The following is a 23,524-nucleotide window of genomic DNA, read 5'->3' on the forward strand; positions in this document are numbered from 1 at the left end:
AGAGCATAAAATTTAATTTGAATGCATTTAATTGGAACTTCTATTATCCGACAGTCAATTCAACTGCAAACAAATGTTTTCTACCAAAGCCTTCTGAGGTAGGACAATACGAACGCACAATTCTTATTGGATACATACTGATTGTTTCCCCTGTCTCACTCCGTCCCATGTGACTTCATGTTCTCTTCTCTTCAGTGTGTTCCATTCTGCCCCTGCTCTCTCAGCCCCTTTGCCGTCCGTCCACAACTCTCCTCCAAAGGCTTTCATTGTTTTTCCCAGACTTCTTATCGGCCTGCCTGCTAGTGCTACTGCCCCACGACCTGTAACGTCTTTTCAAATTTCAATCTCAGATTGGATTCACTATATTGGGTCAAAGCCCTGCTCTCTGATTCGACAAAACAGACCAACAATAGACCCTTTATAGTCCTATCATCCAACGGCTGCTGGGGGGCCCTGCCCGAGCTGCGCGGGAAGCCGGTTCCTGAGCTCCTTCCTCGGCCGCCAGAGTCCTTCGGTGCTCGGCCCGTTCTGGCTGTCCCCAATGAGGCTCACAGAGGGTCATGGATTGAAGCGTTATCATGGTCTACCGCGATGCAATTTCCTTTTCCGTTTTGCACGATGAGAAGAACCACCACAGAGACAAGTTGAACAAATGCAGAGATTTCTGACCAATAATTTGACCAAACAATATCCAAGACATGTAACTGAAGTGGTTATCCCTCTCTCAGAAGTCCTGCCCTCTCTCACTAAACTCATGTAAGTGACTGCCAATAACGTTCTTTTGAAGCATTTCCTTCCAGGCATTTTGTGGGGAGATGAGAACCCCTGGAAATAGAGGTAAGTGCCATGCCAGGCAGAGACCTCCAACCAGTAGGTTTGTCCAGTAGGCAGACAAACGTGGTAGACGGCTTTGGCAGCTGCACAGCGGAGCATCAAAGGTGGTGTACCGCGGCCTGGCAGCACACCCCCTGCTGGTGGGAGTCAAACCACGCCCGCCGTGGCCTGCCCCCACTGGTCCAGAGGACCAAGATCAAGAAGAAATGAATCAGGGGATTCCTCTGTGTAACCTTGGCAACAGGAGCAGGATGTTCTGTTTTTGTAGATCACAGAAATGCTGATTTGATTGGTGAAACTCAAACGCTGTGCGACCCACCCTGAGGTCTGGTGTTTGGTTCTCTCCACCGGTCCTGACCAGCTCTGCAGCAGCGCTGTGCGGAGACAAGCCGCGGGCAGATGGTCAGAGGAGGACACCTGTCACGTGGGCTGTTTCCTCGGGCAGAAGGGGACGCTGAACTTGTTCATGGGTCCTTTCTTCATCACCATGGCAACCAGTTCTTGCTCTGCCCCTTCCAGATTCCTTTGACTCCCCACATCACCCATGTTCCACATACAGTATATATATATATATATATATATATATATATATATATATATATATATATCAGTGGCGATTTCTGCAAGGCCCTAAAATTTCAAAAATTAAATGGTCAAATATATACTGTTGCGTTAACATTTCATTGACTAAAAATTAACATTAGAACGTTAGAACACTTCCAACTCAAAGACGAGTACATTCGTTTAGAATCAGCTGCTTATCACAGGTCGATTTCCTTCTCATACACTCCCGTAGCGCCACAGTGTATTTGCCTGTTGAAGCTCAGCGTCCATCGACTTCAATGGGGCTGCATAGAACAGCTTTTTTCAGTGAGTCAAAAGTCGATGGTCATTGGATAATGCTGCGATTCTGTCCCTCCCACGGACGGTCAGCGTCTCTGGGGGTGAATGGAGGAGTGGGCTGGCCTGGACTCTGGGCTTCTGCGTGTTGATTGGAGGGTCTGCGAAAGACTGAGTTGCTGTTTGATTGACAGAGATTTTGAACTATAAAACGTCGCCAGAGCTCTCTTCAGTCTTCAGTCCCATCGCGGATTTTGCAAGCGAGTCGAAAGACAAACTGCAACCTATTCCTTGATATTTGCCAGGCGAAATTGCTAGACAATTTTCATCGTACATTTCATACACAATTCCTTGCTTCAGTTTAACACAATTCCCACATTTCCTTGCTCAAGTTTGATATCGTTTTGGTAGTTGGCCATCACTTTGATTCAGGGAGCCTGAGGTCTGAACTTCAAGTCCTGTATTCAGATCAGGACTTGCAGGGGAAAGCTGTGTGATTTCTTGGTGTTCCTTAAAGACATGGAGTTGGACAGTGCAATGTCTCAGCTTTACAAACTGTTCATGCTGCTCATTAGTGGCAACAATTAGAGGTACATCTGCAGGTGTATAAAGAAAAGATGTATAAAGTCCTACACCCGTAACACAATGGACCAAGGACGTTTAAGCAGCCTAGCTCTGCTGGCCATTGAGAGGACACTGGTCAAGTCACTGGAAAAGACAGCTAGTTCGTATGACAGAGCATTTCCTTGAAAAGGATCAGAGAGCATAATTTACATATACATTAATTGATAATTTATATGATGTAGGCCGAAAATGAGCTTCCCCTCTTTGAAAGATGAGCAGGCGCCACTGATATATATATATAAAAAGAGAGAGAGAGAGAGAGAGAGAGAGAGAGAGAGAGAGAGAGAGAGAGAGAGAGAGAGAGAGAGAAAAAACATCAAACATAATGCCTATGGATAATTCTATCAGGGAAGATATCCTAAATTGTATGAATATTGCCGGAATAGATATCATCTGATGGGAGGCTCTGTGTTTTGAGAAAATCTAAAGCATTGTTATTCATGCATCGAGCACTTGCCCTTGTCACAATCCATAAGTAAAAAAACATTAAATGGCTATTTCTAAAAAAGTCTCTGCAACACGCCCTATATATCTGCTCCCGTCCTTCACAAACTCCACATTTGCACCCCTATATAAAGGACTTACTTGAAGGAACAGGGCTTTATCAGATCCTCCAGAGAGCTGGAGCCTGAGTGGTCTGTACACTGGGTCAGACGGTACTGGCAGATGGGTGGGTGGGTGGGTGCGGGGGGGTGGATGCCTCAACACATTGCTGGGAAGCCCTATAATGCTTCCGGAGGACTCCTCCTACTCACACTGAGTGTGGACGTTAAGAGGCTGGCTGGCTGTCCTTCTTTCTTGGCTCGCTGTCTGTCACTCTGGCATCAAGGCGGGATTGGAGTAAATGGGCCTTGTTATTGGTGCATCTTGGGCTGATAATGGGGCAGGATTGGTCGGCCCAGGGGAGTGTCCGAAAGCATGGCCAGGTTATGTGTGAGACGCTTCGGGGCAGCAATGCTGAAGTGGAGCATCGCTGACAGTGGCCAATGCGAGTGTGAAGACCCACTACAAACTACGGAACACGTTTGAACTAGTTTCCCAAAATGGCAAACATGGTCTAATTGACCTCGATCATAGGACGCTGGACTGGCTCGCCCTTAACAGAGCTGAAGGTCTAAGGACATACGCCAGAAGAAGAGAGGGTGATCCCTCTTCTCCCAGTCGAAAGGTTCTGAGTTCAACCCTGTTGTCCGCAGCTGACCTGTGGAGGCCTCCTTGAGCCAGGCGCCCTACACAACCCCTACCTGCTCCTCATGACGGCTGTAAGACTGTGAGCCACTCTGGATAGCAGCGTCTCCTAAGCGACTCAATCATAGTTTTGGAGACGTTAAACTTGTGTGGTGAGATTTCATCCGTCACGTTCCAGTGTAATGTATACCAATGTAGCTCATCATATGGATCCTTTATTGTTATTTAGTTATCACAGAAGAGCATTCAAACTCAATTTAAATGTGGACATATCCATATATATTTATATATGAATGAATGATTAATAATCTGAACCTGTCAGGTTGCAATTGCTGCCCAGGGCCGTGTGGAGAGAGAGCGAGAGCGAGAGCGAGAGAGAGAGAGAGAGAGAGAGAGAGAGAGAAAGAAAGAGAGAGAGAGAGAGAGAGAGAGAGAGAGAGAGAGAGAGAGCGAGAGAGAGAGGAAGGCGGCGAGGGAGTCAGAGTGCACAAGCTAACAGCAGCGACGGCTGACGCGGGCCTGCTGTCACTGATGAGCTCAGAGTGGTCGCTCCGCAGGAACCGTCTGTGCTTCGCCGCCACGGCAGCCAAATGGCCGTACCCCCCGACAACACCACATGGCCCTTCAGGTGGGGCCAGGAGCGCCCGGCCAACTGCCCGTACGCGGGCTCAGCCGTAGTAGATGAAGCAGGGGGGGGCGTGGACGCGGCGGGGGCTGGCAGTCGGGCAATGTATGGCACATTAACTCTGACACGAATCGGGGCATATCCATGCATACGTGAGGTCTTTTGGCAACGCACCGATGCACACGGCATGAGACAAAGTTCACCGTCTGCGTTTTAATGAAGGCTTGCCGAAAGGGAGGCAGTAGGGGCGAATGTGGATAGTTGGTTTTGTATTAATGATGTTTTAAAATTTGATTGCAGGTTGTTTATGGATTTTTTATGCCCAGTCCACCATTGGGACGGTGGTGTTGTACAATGGCGTATGAGGGGGTGGCAGCACGCCCACAACGTCACAGTTCTACGCCACCCTTTTCAATAAATACTAAAGTGTTTGTAACTTTGCAGTCATTCCTGCTGTTTACAAAACGGACACACACACAATCAACACAATCACAATCAATAGATATCACAGCCCAGTAGAAATACCTACAGTGGGTCTAATATCCCGTATTGACCGAGCAATGACACATAAACAGATATAAACAGCACTGCATCACATAATGAAGGATAAACATTGAATTAATTCATTAATTAATTATACAATCTTGCCGGAAATATAAAAGCCATTATCTTTCCGCTTTCATTGGTCGCCTGTGTGGACTTATTGTTTGTGATTTGGTTGTCTTCGTTTTTTGTTCTTTCTTGTATTCCGTGCCTGTCAACACTCAAAAGTAGGAACAGAAATATTTCCATCCGAAATGTCGGATGTATTTATGCTTCTGCCTACTCTCATCGCACGGTACATGGAGCCGTCTTATTGACGGCGCGTTGGCGTGGTTACATCTGTTACCTGCCATGTTGGTCGCAATAATCTAACTGTCAGCTGGCAGCCCATAAGAATGTATTATATTTATATATATATATATATATATATATATCCTCTCATGACATCATCGTAAGCAAATAGGAAACAATAATAACACTGATATTGATAACCATTAGAAAACGGTTGACTTTCATTTGTAAAACAATATCCCCTTATGGATTTCCTTGTGTAGCCAAGCATCAACATCTGTCAAATGTTTGAACGCTTCTGGAAAGCTCTCTCTGTTCGTCCTGACGCATTAAATAAACAACGGTGACAAATGAGAGGGAACATCTGAGCTCCGTCGACATTTTGACAGAAGTGTCGCGATGTGCAATGCCGCTCACACAGCCAGCTGTCACCACACTCATCACACACACCCAACGCCATTCTAGCATATTCTAACCAAGAACTAAATGAAAAGGGACATTGCTGTTTGGACTCAAAGAACCATTTGGACTGAATAGATAAGTGTGTGTGTGTGTGTGTGTGTGTGTGTGTGTGTGTGTGTGTGTGTGTGTGTGTGTGTGTGTGTGTGTGTGTGTGTGTGTGTGTGTGTGTGTGTGTGTGTGCGCGTGCGCACACATCAGTGCTGGGACAGTGTTGTGTTTGTTCTGTGTTACGTGTCATCATGTAACATGGCAGGTCATATGAAAACAAAGCAATGTTTTTTTCAGTTTCAGCAGTTTAGTTCATCGCATTCAGTTAACCTAAAGCCATTGTAAAATAAAGTGTGCTCTTTAGTGGAAGAGTGGCATTTAAATACTCTTACTTTATTTAGCCTTAAACATATCTCATAATCCTGCTTATTTTTGACGACACCAAAGAATGGACAAGCGTGAGCAACGTTTATCGACCGATACATGTTGTTGTGAAACGACATATCCTGACCTATAATCTACAAAAGACTCCAGACTCACTTGTTCAGAGTTCACCAGGACTCTGCACAGCCACCCCCTCCTACGTACTGTACGTTGTACATCCTGGCACTTAATGTACTCACTTAGTGTATGTCGTACTCAGTTATAGTACTTAGTTGTGTATAGCGTCTTGTCCTAGCTATCTTTGTTGTACACGGGGAACGGGTTAACCTAGTGGTTGTTAGTAGTTGGCACTTGGTTCGATGAACATCCTTACTGTACCGACAGAGATATATTGTTTCACCTTCTTCTGACAGATGTACTTATTGTAAGTCGCTTTGGAGCAAAGCGTCTGCTAAACGCCCTACATGTTGATGTCTGTACGTCTATAGTCAAGGGACAGATGTGGATTTGGTTTCACAGGAGCCACATTTGGACGTGGCGTGAAGACACCGCCCATAAGGGACCCCTCCCCCGGCCCTCCTGTGCATCATGGCCCATCATTAACTTATAATTACACAACATTTGCTCACAGCGGGGCCCCCGATGGGGCCCGCACGGCGTCAGCTGTTCACAGGGTAGGTGACACACGCGCCCTGCTCACACTCCACACGCCGCTCACAGGAAGTGGTCCTTGAGTTGTGCCGGTGACCTCATCCTCCTGACGACTAACTCCGAGCCCGCAGGACTCAGAGTTTTGTCTTGGTGACTGAACACATGCACAGGGACATCGGCACATGATTAGTGTGATCTTCTCCTGTATCGCGTTGGGCATTGAGTGAGGGTTTGAGTTTATCTGCAAGGTCTCTCTCTCTCTCTCTCTCTCTCTCTCTCTCTCTCTCTCTCTCTCTCTCTCTCTCTCTCTCTCTCTCTCTCTCTCTCTCTCTCTCTCTCTCTCTCTCTCTCTCTCTCTCTCTCTCTCTCTCTCTCTCTCTCTCTCTCTCTCTCTCTCTCTCTCTCTCTCTCTCTCTCTCTCAAATGGTACCACACACCCTCCAATGCGTTGAGCATGGAGGGGGAGGAGGTGTCACTCTCAGCCTTGACAGGCATCACACTGCTCTCTGTCAAGCAGAGGGCAGATGACCAGAGAGCATTTGCTCTCTGGTCCTTTGTTTGACTCTGCTGTTGTCTGTTCGGTTGTGTTCCTCATATCAGCGATGACCTATGAATCCATCATATCTGCAGCCATCCAACATGGCTGGCAGCACATTGAATCCAGAACCCCCAGCATCCAATTTAGGCTGAAGAACACCCGCTTCCAACAAATTCTCCCTTAGTATGTTCTTCACATTCTCCTTCAACCGCTTATCACCGACATCCATCTCAAAAATGTTCGGCGATTCTAACCAATTGCTCCCGCGAACAACGCTCCAATAACCCTTCTGACGGAGCTCTCAAGTCCTCCAAGGTAGCCATAACTAAGGAAACATTTACCTGTCCAAACACACAAAAACTGATACCCCACGAGCAACAGAGCTCAACCAGCCCCTACACAGCCAGAAAAAAACAAAAAAAAACAATTAGCCGCAGCCCCGTCCCTCTAACTGCCTAACCAGAACTACTAACTCCCCCCTAGTCTTCAGGTGCTACTTGTGGCGGGTATTTATGCACTGTAACCCAGAAGCCCGGTAAAGCAACCAATAATTGGCGACCCCACCTGCAGCCTCGGACGTGCTCCCAAGACAACTGCTTCAACCACTTTCGTCACCACACTATCAAAACCCCCCAAACGAATCCCAAAGGAATTCGCTTTTAAGCCTAACCAGGGACAGGACCGCAGCAACACCTTGGCTGTGCACCGAACCACCAGAACTCAGTGCCACAATTACCTACATTTAATCTAAAACAGCACAGCAGACTACTCACCACTCTCGTTGCTTGTCTCCCAAATGATTAGTTGCCACCTGTTCCCAACCACAAGATGCACAACATACTACACCTGACCAAAAAAAAACCTGTTCACTCAACGACTGGACGAGCCCCCATATGTCACAACCCGGCTCCAAGGCTGTGACAAAGTAGGGAGGACAAGCACGCGCTGGCTACCAACAAGAGTGTTTATTTAACAAGTCAATCAAGACAAAACGTGTAAAGATCAGTATCAGTCATGAGTGCGTGTATGGGTGGGTGATAGTGTATGTGCATATCAAAGTAAACAAAACGAAAGCGCTGCCATCAGGCCTGCCGGCAAAAAGGAGTCAGTTCCCCGCCGCTGTTTCACAGAATGAGGAAGCTCTTTGTAAGCAGAGCACACACTGGCCCAGGTGTTCCTCATGCCACTGACGATCTCTCCACTCAGCATCTGTAAAACACAACTCAAGGGAAACAGGGACACCTAGTGCCTGGGAGGAGGGATCGTCACAGCTGTCAAACCACGAGCGCCACGCGGGGGGTTGGATGCTAGCCTGTGTTCGCGAGCACTTGGCGTTTACTTGGAGCTGGTTGCCCACGGTCCCAACGTGTTGCTCAACGTGCAAAGCGGAGATCACCGCAGCGATGGAGGCCGATAGATGACCCTACTCTAAAGAATCACTTAACCTGCAATACGCTTTGACCTCCCGCACACGTTCACCCAGACAGCCTCATCCAGCAAAACAAAAGAACACATTGACACCATGTCAGAAACGCCTTGTTTTGTGCAAACTACTCAAGCCACAGAGACCTACCTTATGCTGGGTACACACTACAGGATTATAAGACAGATTGTGTGCCTGATTTCGCCCTCCCGACTCTCGGCAACAAAGCTCTTTTTGGATTGTTCTGAGGATGTTTTTTCCCAGATCCTCCTGTGAGCTCGGGGATATATATTTACGCCCTCAAACCTGATCTTGGCCGCGCTGTTTTGAAGTCGCAAATATTAAACATGTTCAATATTTACGAAACATTATCCTGAAGTGGTGGGGAGCCCAGTGGACAGACAGGTAGCAGTGCATGGATTATCACTTGGGAAAGACGGCAGGCGACCCGCGCCGCGCTGACCGCTCATCACAACAGAAGCCATGGCAGAAAAAGCCGAAGTGTGATGGATTTGCGTCCAAATAACCCTGCAACACGCACAGTCCATCTTCAGGCATTCTCCATGACTTTGTCCATAGTTCTTCAGTAGTTATTTGTGAATTTACGATAAAATACTATAAATATAGTTGTATGACTATAATTATGTTTCCCATATGCTGCCAATGAATCCTTTGTGGAAGTTGAAATTACGTAAAATTAATTCATGTTGTTTACTGTTATGATACACAGAAATGCAAATTTGAGTCTAAACAATAGTGAACCGTAGCGGACCGTGCAGCATACCGAACTGTGAGTTTTGTGGACCGTTTGACCCATAATATATACTGTATATATATTTAGAGAGAGAGGGAGAGAGAGAGAGATGCACATTTAACATCAAAGGGCATTTGATTAATATGCATGACCAATACAGCAAAGGGAGCTTTGCTTCATGCAGCCAGCAAACCAGAAAGACTCATTTAGAATGGGAATGCATACAGTATGTGTGTGTGTGTGTGTGTGTGTGTGTGTGTGTGTGTGCCATGTGTGTGTGTGTGTGTGTGTGTGTGTGTGTATGTGCGTGTGCGTGCGCGTGTGTGTGTGTGTGTGTGTGTGTGTGTGTGTGCAAGTGTGTTTACGATGCCCTCCGGTTTTTCTGGCTCTTGGTTGATAAATGACCACTTGGCAATGGTCACAGTTGGTATCAATTCATAAGCGGATAGACCAAATTAGGGCAGCTTTCTAAAGACATCTATCATGTAAGGGATGGCTTCTTGGTTGGCATTTTTTGTACTGCATTGAAGCCTGAATCATAAGAATAAAACTGATTAACCTTATTGAAATTCATATTGGTATTAAGGTTCATAAGCAGCAATGTGTCCATCCCCCTTTTGAGGATTTTTGAAGTGGGTGCGGCGTGAAGCAATTTATGTATAGAGTATAGATAAAGAGTATAGATAAAGAGTATAGATAAAGAGTATAGATAAAGTGCATTGCTGAGAGGAGAATGATATTCAGATTGCTCTGACAGAATGACTTCCGTTGTGTTGGGGTTGGCGTTTGGCCCTTTTCAGCCAAGAGTGCCTCTTCAGTAGTCATTGGTATGCAGTTGACAGCATAGTCTAGTCTCACTAGTGGAGACCGCCTCGAAGGCGCGCCGACAGAGACGACACGCCATTGTTAAACATTTACCAAAAATAATGACATCATCATTATGCCAACCACATTTTGGAGTTCACTTGCCAAAGTTCAGGCTTTGGCAAGGCAAGTTTATTGACTTAGAATCCGTCAAACACAAGGCCAGTCAATCATTAACTGATCATTACAAAGTTTAAGTATAACATGGTAAGAGAATAAATGTCTTGCAGACGTACATTTTCAATAGATATATATTTTTAGAATGCGTTGAGACGGCCATCACTTGTTTGCTCCGGATCTGTGGGACCTAAACGCTGCTTCACCAGGCCCGTGGCCCATGTGGGACCTAAACGCTGCTTCACCAGGCCCCGTGGCCCATGTGGGACCTAAACGCTGCTTCACCAGGCCCGTGGCCCATGTGGGACCTAAACGCTGCTTCACCAGGCCCGTGGCCCATTCTTTCATGTAGACGCTAACATTAAGTCACCAGGGATCAGGTTAATCACTCTGACTCTGCTCAGCGTTGATAAATCTGCTTTTTGAGGGCGGGCAAGGTTTGATTGGAGTAGAGAGAGACTATTTTTTGGTTTCAAATTGTGTCTGGAGCTGTTGTTTAAATCACAAATCTTGCATATTGTACCTTTAAATTCTTCTATTCAAGAACACACACACAGACACACACTCACATACAGTATTACACACACACAGGCAGACACACGCATAGGCCTACAAACAAACACACTTGCACACAGATGGATGAGGCTTGCAAAAGCGAGGATAACTATGTTGTCAGATAGCCATCTTTGTTGTCTCTACCGAATATTTTCCCTCTGCAGAGAAGCTGGTGCTCAGTGATTGTCAGATTTCACTCCTTTCATCAGCGACAGAGTGAGGGAGAGAGGGAGAGAGGGAAAGAGGGAACGAAAGAGAGAAGGATAGAAAAAGAGCGAAAGAGAGAGGGAGGGCGAAAGAGAGAGGGAGAGAGAGGGAGGGCGAAAGAGAGAGGGAGAGAGAGGGAGGGCGAAAGAGAGAGGGAGAGAGAGGGAGGGTGAAAGAGAGGGGAGAGAGAGGGAGGGCGAAAGAGAGAGGGAGAGAGAGGGAGGGTGAAAGAGAGGGGAGAGAGAGCGAGAGAGAGAAAGAGAGAGAGAGAGATAGAGAGGAAGAGAGAGGGAGAGTGAAAAAGAGAGGGAGAGAGAGGGAGGAAGAAAGAGGGAGTGAAAAAGAGAGGGAGAGAGAGGGAAAGAGGGATAGTGAGGGAATGAAAGAGAGAGGGATAGAAAGAGAGAGCAAAAGAGAGAGGGGGGGTGAAAGAAAGAGGGAGAGGGAGAGCGAAAGAGAGAGGGTGAACAAAAGAGAGGGAGAGTGAAAAAGAGAGGGTGAGAGAGAGAGGAGAGAGAGAGAGATTGAGAGAGAGAGAGAGCGAGGGAAAGAGGGAACGAAAGAGAGAAGGATAGAAAGCGAAAGAGAGAGGGAGGGCGAAAGAGAGAAAGAGAGAGAGAGAGAGAGAGAGGAAGAGAGAGGGAGAGTGAAAAAGAGAGGGAGAGAGAGGGAGGAAGAGAGAGGGAGAGTGAAAAAGAGAGGGAGAGAGAGGGAGAGCGAAAGAGAGGGATAAAAAGAGAGAGTGGAAGAGAGGAATAGAGAGAGAGAGAGCGATAGAGAGGAGAGGGATAGAGAGCGAAAGAGAGAGCGAGGATGAGAAGAGGGATGAGAAGGGGGGAGGGGAAGCATTGAAGAAGGGATCGAAAAAAGGTGAAAGCGCTGTGATGGGAAGATGAGGCTGGATGATGACACCGGGGCAGACAGCTTGAGACACCTCTCTCTGTGAGACATGCAACATTAGCCAGCAATCTTTGCTCTGTCTCAGTGAGCATAACGTGTTCTGACTGCACATTGTGCCACACCGGGCTCCGTGTGACAGCACCTGCTCTGCTCAGTGGCCGCGGCGTGCTGCCCCAAAGACGTGCTCTCTCTCCTCCTAACCGCGGCTCACACACACACACACACACACATATCTGCTCTTGCTGATTGTGTGTTGGGAAAAAAAATGTGTACATTGCATTGATTTGATTGATTGTCAGTGAATTGATGATTAAATGCCATTAATTGTCCTTTAAATCATATCCCACGTACACCACTATATAAGTATAACATTTGCTTGTAATGTTTCGTGTCCTTTCTCGTGTTAAAATAACATGCACATTGTAGGCATGCTTGAGTGCTGCGGTGGTGAGTATTCAGGAGGACCAAAGGTCACTGTTCCCTATTGTGAGCGTTGTGAGCACAACCGCCCCTCTTTGTGAGGGACGAGGAGGATCAAATCAAACCTTTGACAAATTTGTTGACGCAAAAATAAAGGCTTCTATTGGAGAAAAACACAATCTGTCTTCCCAGATCTTCCCTGTCACAACTGGGGTGATTATCCAGCAAACCCAGTAAGCAAACACACACACACACACACACACACACAGTCGCACCCACACACACACACACACACACACACACATATGCACGTAAGACTTGCATGGATAAACACACACACACACACACACACACACACACAGTAGCAAGCACACACCCCCACAGACACACACATTAAGTCTGGCTGATAGTATCTTCACACTAATCAGAATCTTAATTAGTCTGCTTGCAGCTTTGTATTAACATATATTCCTCCTTATTAACCAGGGATTTGCACGCAGGCTCTCACACACACACGCACACACACACACACGCACACACACACACACGCACACACACACACACACACACACATGCACGCACGCACACCCACACACACTCGCACAACACATGCACGCTAAACAAAATGAAAAAAAGTTTAAAAGCTTATCTGAAAAATAAACAAATAATCTTATTACCATTTGCCACTTATCAATCTCCAAAAACAATGTTAATCATATACAACATATCCTATCATTTAGCCTGCCCATAAACTATAGGTTGTTCCTATTTGATAGGAACATAGCGATGGTATGGCAATCCTATATAACCTTTACCCTATCATTGATAGGGTAGCTCTATATATATGTAATGTCCCCTTACCAAAGTCTTCGTTTTAGCTTTACCTTTGCCGTCAGATTCCAGTGACGAATCAGGAATTAGTTTTTCTTGGAAGGTCGTCGCTCCTACGAGGGCTCAACCAAATCCGATGGGTCCTATCAAAGTGTTCCTTAAAAACCAGTGACCTCAATGTCCTCCTCTCTCAAACGACGGTGGCGGTGTTGAGCCATGTGTCGCGTACAGCTGCTCCCAGAAGATCGGCTTTGATTATCATTATTATTCATTGCTAAATTATTATTATCATTATGACATGAAAATAAAAAACGTTATAATTGGGCACTCATCAAAACTTTATTATATAAGATTCCACTATGATATAGACAATCATCCAAAGAAAACCATGGTGGCAGACCCGTTAGAGTCAGCGGCCTCGCTACGGACACGCTGTTGATAGGACAGCAGAGCGAGGGGCTGGTGTACTGAATGTGAGACCAGCGGCTGTCTCCTACCTGCTGTCTGTCTGCACTCGGACACGGGAGTCCCTTCATTTGTTTAGGGAGAGCTTTGGTGATTGGCTAGAACCAGTGCTCTGTGTCACACTGTCCACATACAGCGCCGCGGTTGGTGAACTGTAAAAGGCTCTACATAGCTTATATTCAATATCCTCGGCTATATTACAAGAGCTATATTTTAAATCCTATACAGCCTATACCCTATAAACCTAAAGCCTTCGCTACATCTATTCATCCTATCTAACCTATATTGTGTAACCCTACAGGCTACATTACACTTAGAATGCTCTACGAGTCTTTGCAGTACATCAATTATGTGCATATATTAGATTTCAGAATGCTATCCACAAGGTCCACTCTGTGAAACCTGGCACATGAGTGACCTTTCTGAATTTAAGATGCCCTTTACGTTCATATTTTCCAAAATGTTCTTTGCAGACAAAATGTATCCGTGTTGCTTGAAGCACTGGACTTTTTTTTAATCGTCTTTTTTTATATACCATTCATTAAACTACTACAACGTTTACTATTGACAATAATGCAGGATTCTCAAATAATCCTGTTCATGCAAACACAAATGTGGCTATGTATCTGTAAAAAATATGAATGTATGAATATATTTCTTAATTGTATTTATTATTATTTACCTCGCTGATGGAAAAGTGAACTAAAATAGCTTTTTGATCAGTTAACATCAATCTGCTTTGTATACAAATGGTAATTCAAGATTAGGTTTGTGAAGATGGTAAACACACCTACCCTACCCACACACACACACACGCCTGTGCACACACACTCACATGTGCACGTGCACGTGCACATACGCAAACACTGGTGGGGGCTAGCTGACCCAGAGTGTTGAAAGAGAAAGATACAAATAAAGATGTCCTCTCTCATCACGGCGTCTCTCAAGTCTTTGTGATGGTGCCAGAGAAATGTCCCCAACGCTAGCTATGACTCACATGCTTTTCAATTCCCTAAGCTAACAATAGCTCAGTTTCAAATGCTACATCACTGGCTTGTTGTTTGAACGTTAACACAACGAAAAGAAGGTAGATGTAGTGCTAATTCTATCAAGACAAACAGAAACAAAGATGTATATAAATGATTTAGATATCTATGATATGCAGACAATGATCCACTGTGAAGACAAAGCAGGTTCTAGAAGCTAACCGCTGAAAACTCCTGGAACAAGTAAAGCTTTGAGTGAGAGCAATGCCATGGTTGGGTGTAGGTCTTCACTACTGTTTACTTGGTTTGAGCCAAATTTAAGCAGTGGGCAGCAAAGACTCTCCAGACATGTGTTTTCTCAATGTCACCTACATTGGACGAGGACTTTGAGTCACTAGCTGGACCCAATTCTGCTCTCAAATGTCACTTGAAGTCTGCCTATTAGAGCCAATTTCTTTGAATATCAAAGGAGTTCGGGCTGCCAAAAGTCATCATATTCCAGGTAGATATTGTTTACCTTGAATTAAGTGCTTTGAAATATTGGTGTTGTTGCATTTGCAAACAGCCAATCACCAACAACAATTGAATGCATATCTAACTGAAAGTAGTTTTATTCTGATTCTATATTTTATTATTTTTTCATTTAATTCAGTAGTTTATAGTTAATCAATCATTTCCAGTCAGTTATCAAATTAAGCCATATCAAACTAAGATTTCTTAAAGTTTAAGTTTTATACATTTCTAACCAAAGTTTAGTTTCAATCAAATAAACTGAACAATAAAAAAGGAATTCAAGACTTAGAACTATATACAATTTTTATTGACATGGTAATCATTGACTAAGGTTGTTTTTTAAATGTAGTAAAGACAGACACTGGCTTTCAGAGTGTTTATTGTTTGAAAAGGTACAACTGGTTTTCTGGGAATGTTCTTGTGAGTGGCACATATAAAGTTAGTTCATAGTGATAGGGAGAGAGCGAGAGACAGAGAGAGAGAGAGAGAGAGAGAGAGAGAGAGAGAGAGAGAGAGAGAGAGAGAGAGAGAGAGAGAGAGAGAGAGAGAGAGAGAGAGAGATGGAGGATAGAGGGAAGTATGCTAACTGGATTAAAGGCCAGGTTAGCAGGAATCTAAGGCTTCTTTTGTGAGTGTGTGCAAACAGACACGATTCACCAAGGTGTGTGTTCAGGCTCTGATGAGGCCAGGCCACCCTTGTCAGTCTCCAGAGAAGAAATCTATTTCTTCTTCTTGCTGCGGTCAGATGAGAACCTTGCATGACCAGCATTTCAGCTCCTAAAAAACTAAATATGTGGGGACAAGCCATTTTGTTTTGTGTTTTTTTAAAGGAATTAAGAATTTAGCATTTAAAACGAATGTGGATTTTTGATAATTAAAGTGTTAAGGTTTTTTATTGTATACGCAGGTGTTTTTATTTTTAGTTAAAGTTTCCAATTCCCTAATAGCATAACATGGAGTTGGTGTACTCAAATGAAAACATAAAGATCATAAATACATTTGGATTTGCAAGATGGCCACCTGACAGCAGTATTTTTCTTTAATACAGAGGATTATAATAGTATAAAAATATATGAAGAAATAAATACAGAGCTGTGAGGTACAAACATCTATTCAAAGTGAATACACAAAAAGCAGACCTTTGTTTGCCAAACTAATGGTTGACATACAGATAGTATACATACAAACAATGTCACCCACACATTCAAACTCATCTTAAATATATAATCCTAACATGTATCTTTAATACGTAAATTAATAAATTAACTGTCAGTACAGTTGCACATATGGGAAGGCTAAAATCGGTTCATGTTTAATTAAAAAAAAAACTTTTTTGAATATTAATTTGTTTTGTAGTGGTTATCAATATCCCTGGGTGATCTTTGTCAGTCAAAATCAGCCAATTAGAGATAACATGGAAAGAATGTTACTTTAAATATCTTTATGCTGTAAACTGTGCTGACCTGAGATGGGTATGTTTAGCACTGTCCTTATACTTCCTCTACATTTGTGTGTGTATGTGTGTGCTATCTTTTGCTTATTTGTGTTTTTGTGATTTCTTTTAGCTGCTAACAGGTTAAGAAAATTACTTTACATTTGCTGACATTGCACTGCAAAAGAAAAAAAAATAGCTACATTCTTGGAAACATTTCCTATTTTTGCAAAACCAAATGAACGTGAGCAAAAAAAACACTGTTATTGAGTGATTAAGTGAAACTGTAAAATAGGCTATTTACATTATTTGTTTCACATTAGCCTTTGAATTGTTCCAACATTAAAGTACAAATAACTTTGTAAATATATTTAAAATTTGAAATCTGTTAATTTACTATTTACAACAGTACTAATAAGTTCCAGTTCATGATGCTTTAATTCATATATACAAATATTTTGGAGCTTTTGAGTCAAATGCAACTCATTTCATAAGGAAGATACTCTTCCTAATCCTGTATCACTCTTTTACACTAGTGATTAATTAAGCATGTGTTAAACTAGAATTTACCTTTGTTTATGATTGCCATAACAATAATTGTTATTTCAGATTCATAAGGATGTCAGTTGTGAAATATACTAGCCATTTACAAATAATCATACATTAATATTAACTATTCCTAAAATGTTTCTAAAAAGTAAGGTGACTGTCAAGGTGTCCATTTTTATAATACAAATTATACATACAAATTGTTTGTCGGATATGTTGTAACGTTAAAGCTTTCGTGATCCATGGTGGATAAGTTATTGACTGTAAATATCCTGTTCTGTAAATTAAATAAGACTAACAATGTTAATTGGAGTCATGGTGATTTCCTTCTAGTTCACTTCTCGCTGACTGATTGTACAGACTTATTTCAAAGTCAGCCATTAATAACAATCTACAGAAACCCCTTGAGGCTACGTTAAAAATGGAGACTCTTATTAAGTCTATCTCCTTAAAACAACCTGGTAGGTATAAATACTATATCATTTGTATCAGTTAGTAAGTCGTCAAACGATTTACTTCCATATATACAGCTTATTCCCCCCACCCCCTCTCTCTCTTTGTCTTTAAATGCTTCCACAGTAAGAAAAAAAAAAAACTTCATTTTATATAGCACTAGTAACATTCCACCCAACACTAAATAATGCAGATATGTATCTGGTTATTCCAAAATAGTCAAAACTACTGCACAGAGATGTACAGCAATATAAAACAATTAATCAAATAAAGAATCCTGTGTTCATTTGAAGTAAATAGAGCATAGATGGGGAAACGTGACCTTGAAATAACAACAAAACTCAAGATGATTGAGTGCAGCTATATCTCACATTGTTTTAATGCTTGTGGTTTAATATTACGCTCTCATAGAGTTAGAAACTATCAGACAGTGAGTTGCCAAATAACTCCACCCCACTGATGGTTCGGATTGATTTGAAACGTGAAATGCAGAACTACATTGAATTGTTTGTCATGTAAACAGTGTATTTGTAACCCTTTATTCTAATGTGCATGGTTTCCAAAAGTTCAATCATCTTTTTCAAATAGATTTAACAAGTTAGTATCCTGTTGTGCATGTGACTGCCTTTCTGTCCCAACCCAAAACACATACACATGTTGACTCCTGTAAGCTAATGCTAAAGCTGTGTGGCTATGTGTTTTCATCCACGTGGGTGACTGGGTGCGATCAGAATGTAAAATAGGCAAACAAAGGGCACTGGCCCTTACAAGCACCAGGCATACAAAGATGATCTCTGATGTGTGTAAAGGTTGTACAAAAGCTAGCTACGATATCAAGAGGAAGCATGGCTCTGCCATCTCTTCTGCACCAATGGAAGCCTTCCCTAGAATACTGAGTTGGTAACTACTTTGTAAATATACACATTTTGGCATTTTACTATATAAAATATGTGTTTTTATTTTTAGAAAAAAAGAGTTGCGTAATAACACTTTATCGTTTATTTGATGGCTATTTTTTTTTCTTAGAATAAATAAGTATGTGAGGCCTTTAAAAGGGTAGGGCAGGGGATAACTTACACATCTTAAAATAATTTAAGATATTAATATATTTACATTTATACTGTCTTAAGGAAGAGGCAGGTACTTGTTTTCATTCCGATCTCATCAAAGGCAGTCTCATATACTGGCTCAATCATTCAGTCATTTAGGTGTATTGGGATTACCATATATTACTTTAAATGAGACAACACCAAACCCTACTCTTTGTATACCCTCGCACAAACATAAGAGCCATATTTTGCTGTACTATCACTTGCTATACTTTTTTGGATTCCTCCTGATTAAATGCAGTGCTTTCTTTACTTATTGACCTTAAGTGTTTGAACAGTTCAACGGGGGAATTGATATGTGTGTTCCTTTCTTCAACTAAACATGAGTAGAGAGGCAGGCCTGGGCGTGGAGCTGTTGGGTGTGCTGACCATGGGTAAGGTTTGAGTCGGCAGTCTCCAGTTGAACCTAGGATGTTTGGAATGATCTCAGTTTGTTTGACCGTCTTGTAAGCTATCAAAAAGAGTATTCATATATTGAATTAAGATAATACAAATCCCCTTTAAAGTGCTCCTATTGTATTAAAGTAGAAAATATTTTTATCTGAAATCTGAATATTTCCATGTCACACAGTAGTGTAGAATGTATAATACAGACCTTAATGAGAAAAAGAATGTTTTCATGTATAGCTGTTTTCCCAGTGACTAAAGATAATTCCTATCCTGAAGCTGTATTATATATTTAAGAATCTCCAATACATTATACAAAGTTAAAACAAATATAACTTATAGCTAATAACAATTTAAATCATATAAAAACTCAGGAACAGGCACCATGTATGTCTTGAATATCTTTGCCGATAAGGTTTTTGCTTTCCCCCTGCGTTTGCCAGTTATTGTGCTATTTTTCCACGTTTCAGATGAATCCAGTCCTGGCGTTGACGGGCCCTCTTCAGCATCGATATTCAGTCTTTGTGTTGCAACGTCCCACACAAACCAAACCAAACCGAACAAACACAAAAACCCCAAACCAAAAAAACAAACCAATAGAAACGAGAAGATGCACGCGACGCAGTTCCTCTTTCGCCCGCCCTTATCAAAGTCCTCCCTCTCCCCTCCTCCCCCCTCTTCAGTTGACATAGTACAGCCAATAGATGATGTTGAAGAGGGAGAAGACCGTGGGGAAGATTATCCGCGACCACTTGTCGATGGAGTTGACGTCCGTCAGGTCGGGGATGTTGATCTTGAGCTGGGACGCGCGCCGCCGTAGCCGGCTCTTCTTCTGGGTGACGTGGCGCTCCAGAGCGTTGCGGCCAAAGTTGTGTCGGGCCAGGCCGGCCTTGCGGTACTGCAGCGTGGAGCTGTCGTAGGTCAGCATGGTGTTGCGCGGGTCGTTCAGGCCCAGCGCCAGCTCCGACGGGCCCATCTCGTTCTTGATGTCCAGGGTGCCCAGCAGAATGTTTTCGTGGGAGTCCATCTGCCGCACAGACACACACAGAATAAAGGCATGTGTCCTAGCCACCACGTTGTCAGGGTGACACTTACATTGGAGTAAGGTCAGGCCTTGCTTTAGATGTGGCAAAAAACACATTCAAATTCAAACAATTCATAACTTTTCGATTAAATCAGAACCTCAGGATTATTTTTTAAAATGAAGAGGAGCCACAAAGATCAGAGATCAAGGGGATGCAAATGATTGACCTTGTGACGTGTGAATGAAACCATGTTTAACCTGTTGAACCTCACTACCATACCTGCTGGTCTCCACATGAACCTCACTAACATACCTGCTGGTCTCTCCTTGTGAACCTCACTAACATAGGCAAGGCAAGGCAAGGCAACTTTATTTATATAGCACTTTTCATACACAAGGCAGACTCAAAGTGCTTCACATATAAACATTGTCATACAATAAAATAAAATAATAGATAAGTAAAAAGTAAAATAGATAGAAAATAAAGGCAAAGTTTAAAAAAAAACATTTTAGAAAGGCAGAGTTAATAAAAATGCATTTTAGAAAGTGAGAAAATAAAGGCAAAGTTACTAATAAAATAAAAAATAGAAGCATTGTAGATTTAAGATTTAGCAGAAAGCTAAAGCAAACATAAAAGTCTTCAGTCTTGTTTTAAAAGCTGTCAGAGTTGGGGCAAGTCTTAAATCCTCAGGGAGTTTATTCCAGCTATTTGTTGCATAGTAACTAAATCCTGCTTCCCCATGTTTCGTGTTGACTCTGGGGATAATTAACAGATTGGTCTCAGAGGATCTTAGTGGTCTAGAAGACTTATGTAGTGGAAGCATATCAGTTAAATATTTTGGCCCTAAACCATGTAGGGATTTATAGGTTAGCAACATGATTTTAAAATCAATTCTCTGACATACAGGGAGCCAATGTAATGATTTAAGAATTTGTGTAATATGTTCAAATTTTTTGGTCTTTGTTAGAACTCTAGCAGCAGCATTCTGAACAAGCTGTAGTTGCCTTAGAGTTTTTTTTGGGAGACCTGTAAGGAGACCATTGCAGTAATCAAGCTTGCTAGTGATAAAGGCATGTACAAGTGTTTGTAAGTCTTCGGTAGACATGAGCCCTCTAAGTTTTGCTACGTTTTTAAGGTGATAATATGCAGATTTTGTAACTGATTTGATGTGACTGTCGAAATGTAAATCTGAATCCATGATAACCCCTAGATTTCTGGCTTTGATTGAGGTTTTCAGGGACAGAGAGTGAAGGTGTTGGGTAACTTTAAGCCTTTCGGTTTTAGCACCAAATACAATTATCTCGGTTTTGTCCTCATTTAGTTGAAGGAAATTTTGGCACATCCAGTCTTTGACTTGCTCAATGCACTGGCACAACAGATCTATGGGCTGATAGTCATTTGGTGATAGAGATACATAGATTTGCGTGTCATCAGCATAGCAGTGATGGTCAATATTGTTATTTTGCATGATTTGCCCTAGTGGGAGCATGTAGATGTTGAATAGAGAGGGTCCTAAGATCGAACCTTGTGGGACTCCACATGTCACGTTTGTTGATTCTGAAACAAAGTCGCCAATGGAAACAAAGTAGTTCCTATTTTGTAGGTAGGACCTAAACCAATTTAAGACTGTGCCTGAAAGCCCCACCCAGTTTTCTAATCTGTCCAAAAGTATTGTATGGTCTACAGTGTCGAATGCAGCACTGAGGTCTAGTAGCATTAGTATTGAGATTTTGCCAGAGTCTGTGTTAAGACGGATGTCGTTTACAACTTTAATAAGGGCGGTCTCAGTGCTGTGTAACATACCTGCTGGTCTCTCCACATGAACCTCACTAACATACCTGCTGGTCTCTCCACATGAACCTCACTAACATACCTGCTGGTCTCTCCACATGAACCTCACTAACATACCTGCTGGTCTCTCCACATGAACCTCACTAACATACCTGCTGGTCTCTCCTTGTGAACCTCACTAACATACCTGCTGGTCTCTCCTTGTGAACCTCACTAACATACCTGCTGGTCTCTCCTTGTGAACCTCACTAACATACCTGCTGGTCTCTCCTTGTGAACCTCACTAACATTGTTGCCATTCCGTTTTGTATTTTTGTACGTGTGAAAGATGAAGAAACTGTGATGTTCAAATGTATTGGAGCAACTTGATAATAAATAGAAATAAAATATAATCATCAATGTACGTTCTACTCTTATAATAACATATGTTTTCTCAAAATTAGGGGTCCAATCACAATGTTTTTTTTCTAACCCTAATTACAAAAAATGTAGATGACAGAGGAACAGTGAGTTGCAGCTCATTCAGTTCCATACGATCCATATAAGTCAACAACATGCTGTGCTGACTTCAGATTCAGCAGTACCTTGTTCTTTGGATCTCCTAGTCCAAGCCCTGCATCGTCCATGAAGATGGGCTCCCACATCGGGTCACGTCCGTCCAGGTCCCTCTGCTTCATCCTCGAGTACAGAGTATCGTCTCTCCCGACTACATTACCCACCAGCCACTGGGATCACAGACAGATAGGTTAACTACATTACCCACCAGCCACTGGGATCACAGACAGATAGGTTAACTACATTACCCAGCAGCCACTGGGATCACAGACAGATAGGTTAACTACATTACCCACCAGCCACTGGGATCACAGACAGATAGGTTAACTACATTACCCAGCAGCCACTGGGATCACAGACAGTTACTCAGATGAATGCTTCTTTTGGAAATGTAATAGAACTCAATAGAACGGGGAAATTAGATCAAAATTTGTCTGAATTCCAGAGGCATATTATTTTTGCTCAATTATTTACATGGTGAAAAACGCAGATGCAGATCAGAGAAACAGACAGAACAGGATTGGCTTCTTATTAGTTATTAGTTATTAGTTATTAGTTCATCCGGACAGCATGGCAGTATAAGGAGGACGTGCTCGGTGCAGGGTAAACGTCCCCAACCTTGTTGGGATCCATCAGCATCTTCTCATTGTTTGCTGTGGATATCTTCTCTGCCGCCTTCTTCTGCCGCTGGGGGCCTCGTCCGAAGAAGATGTAGTTGACCAGGGCGTACTCCAGCAGGGCGAGGAACACGAAGACGAAGCAGCCCATCAGGTACATGTCGATGGCCTTCACGTAGGGGATCTTGGGCAAGGTCTCCCTCAGATGGGTGTTGATGGTTGTCATGGTGAGCACCGTGGTGATGCCTGGGAGGAGACCGCAGAAAATCAAGTCAAAAAAACAGCTTTAACCGAACCGGGGCATCCGAAACAACGGTGGAACGCAAACCTAAAATAAACGTGTGTGAGGCGCTGGAGGTGGAAAGTTCTGCCGCAAACAATGAAATCAATATCGAGTCTGGAAGAAGTGAACACGAAAGAGAAACACTGAATCAGTCTGACGATCGCGTCACACGGTCGCTTGTGGAAACAAAAACACTGTTGTTTTTCTATTAATGATTAAATGATTTAAATTTCAAAACTTCCTCACAGATATATGTAATGGTCAGAAAACCAGGAGGCTTGTTGTTGAGTTGACCTCAGATCTTCTGTTCTGTTTTCAAG

The 23,524-nt window shown here is 43.0% G+C and overlaps 1 protein-coding gene across 1 annotated transcript in view; it reads right to left on the reverse strand.

Moving 5' to 3' along the window:
* Nucleotides 1–19,612: 19,612 nt before the first annotated feature.
* LOC311354492 (gamma-aminobutyric acid receptor subunit beta-2-like) overlaps nucleotides 19,613–23,524 on the reverse strand; it is a gene marked incomplete at both ends in the record, with an annotated part of 10,882 nt that continues 6,970 nt past the window's right edge. The window contains 3 exons of the mRNA XM_084474286.1: nucleotides 19,613–19,960; nucleotides 22,334–22,474; nucleotides 22,923–23,167. Coding sequence (XP_084330412.1) covers nucleotides 19,613–19,960; nucleotides 22,334–22,474; nucleotides 22,923–23,167 — 734 coding nt within the window. The remainder of the gene's footprint in view (nucleotides 19,961–22,333; nucleotides 22,475–22,922; nucleotides 23,168–23,524) is intronic.

Source organism: Micromesistius poutassou (genome assembly GCF_964030765.1).
Source record: "Micromesistius poutassou genome assembly, chromosome: 10".
Lineage (NCBI taxonomy): Eukaryota > Metazoa > Chordata > Actinopteri > Gadiformes > Gadidae > Micromesistius > Micromesistius poutassou.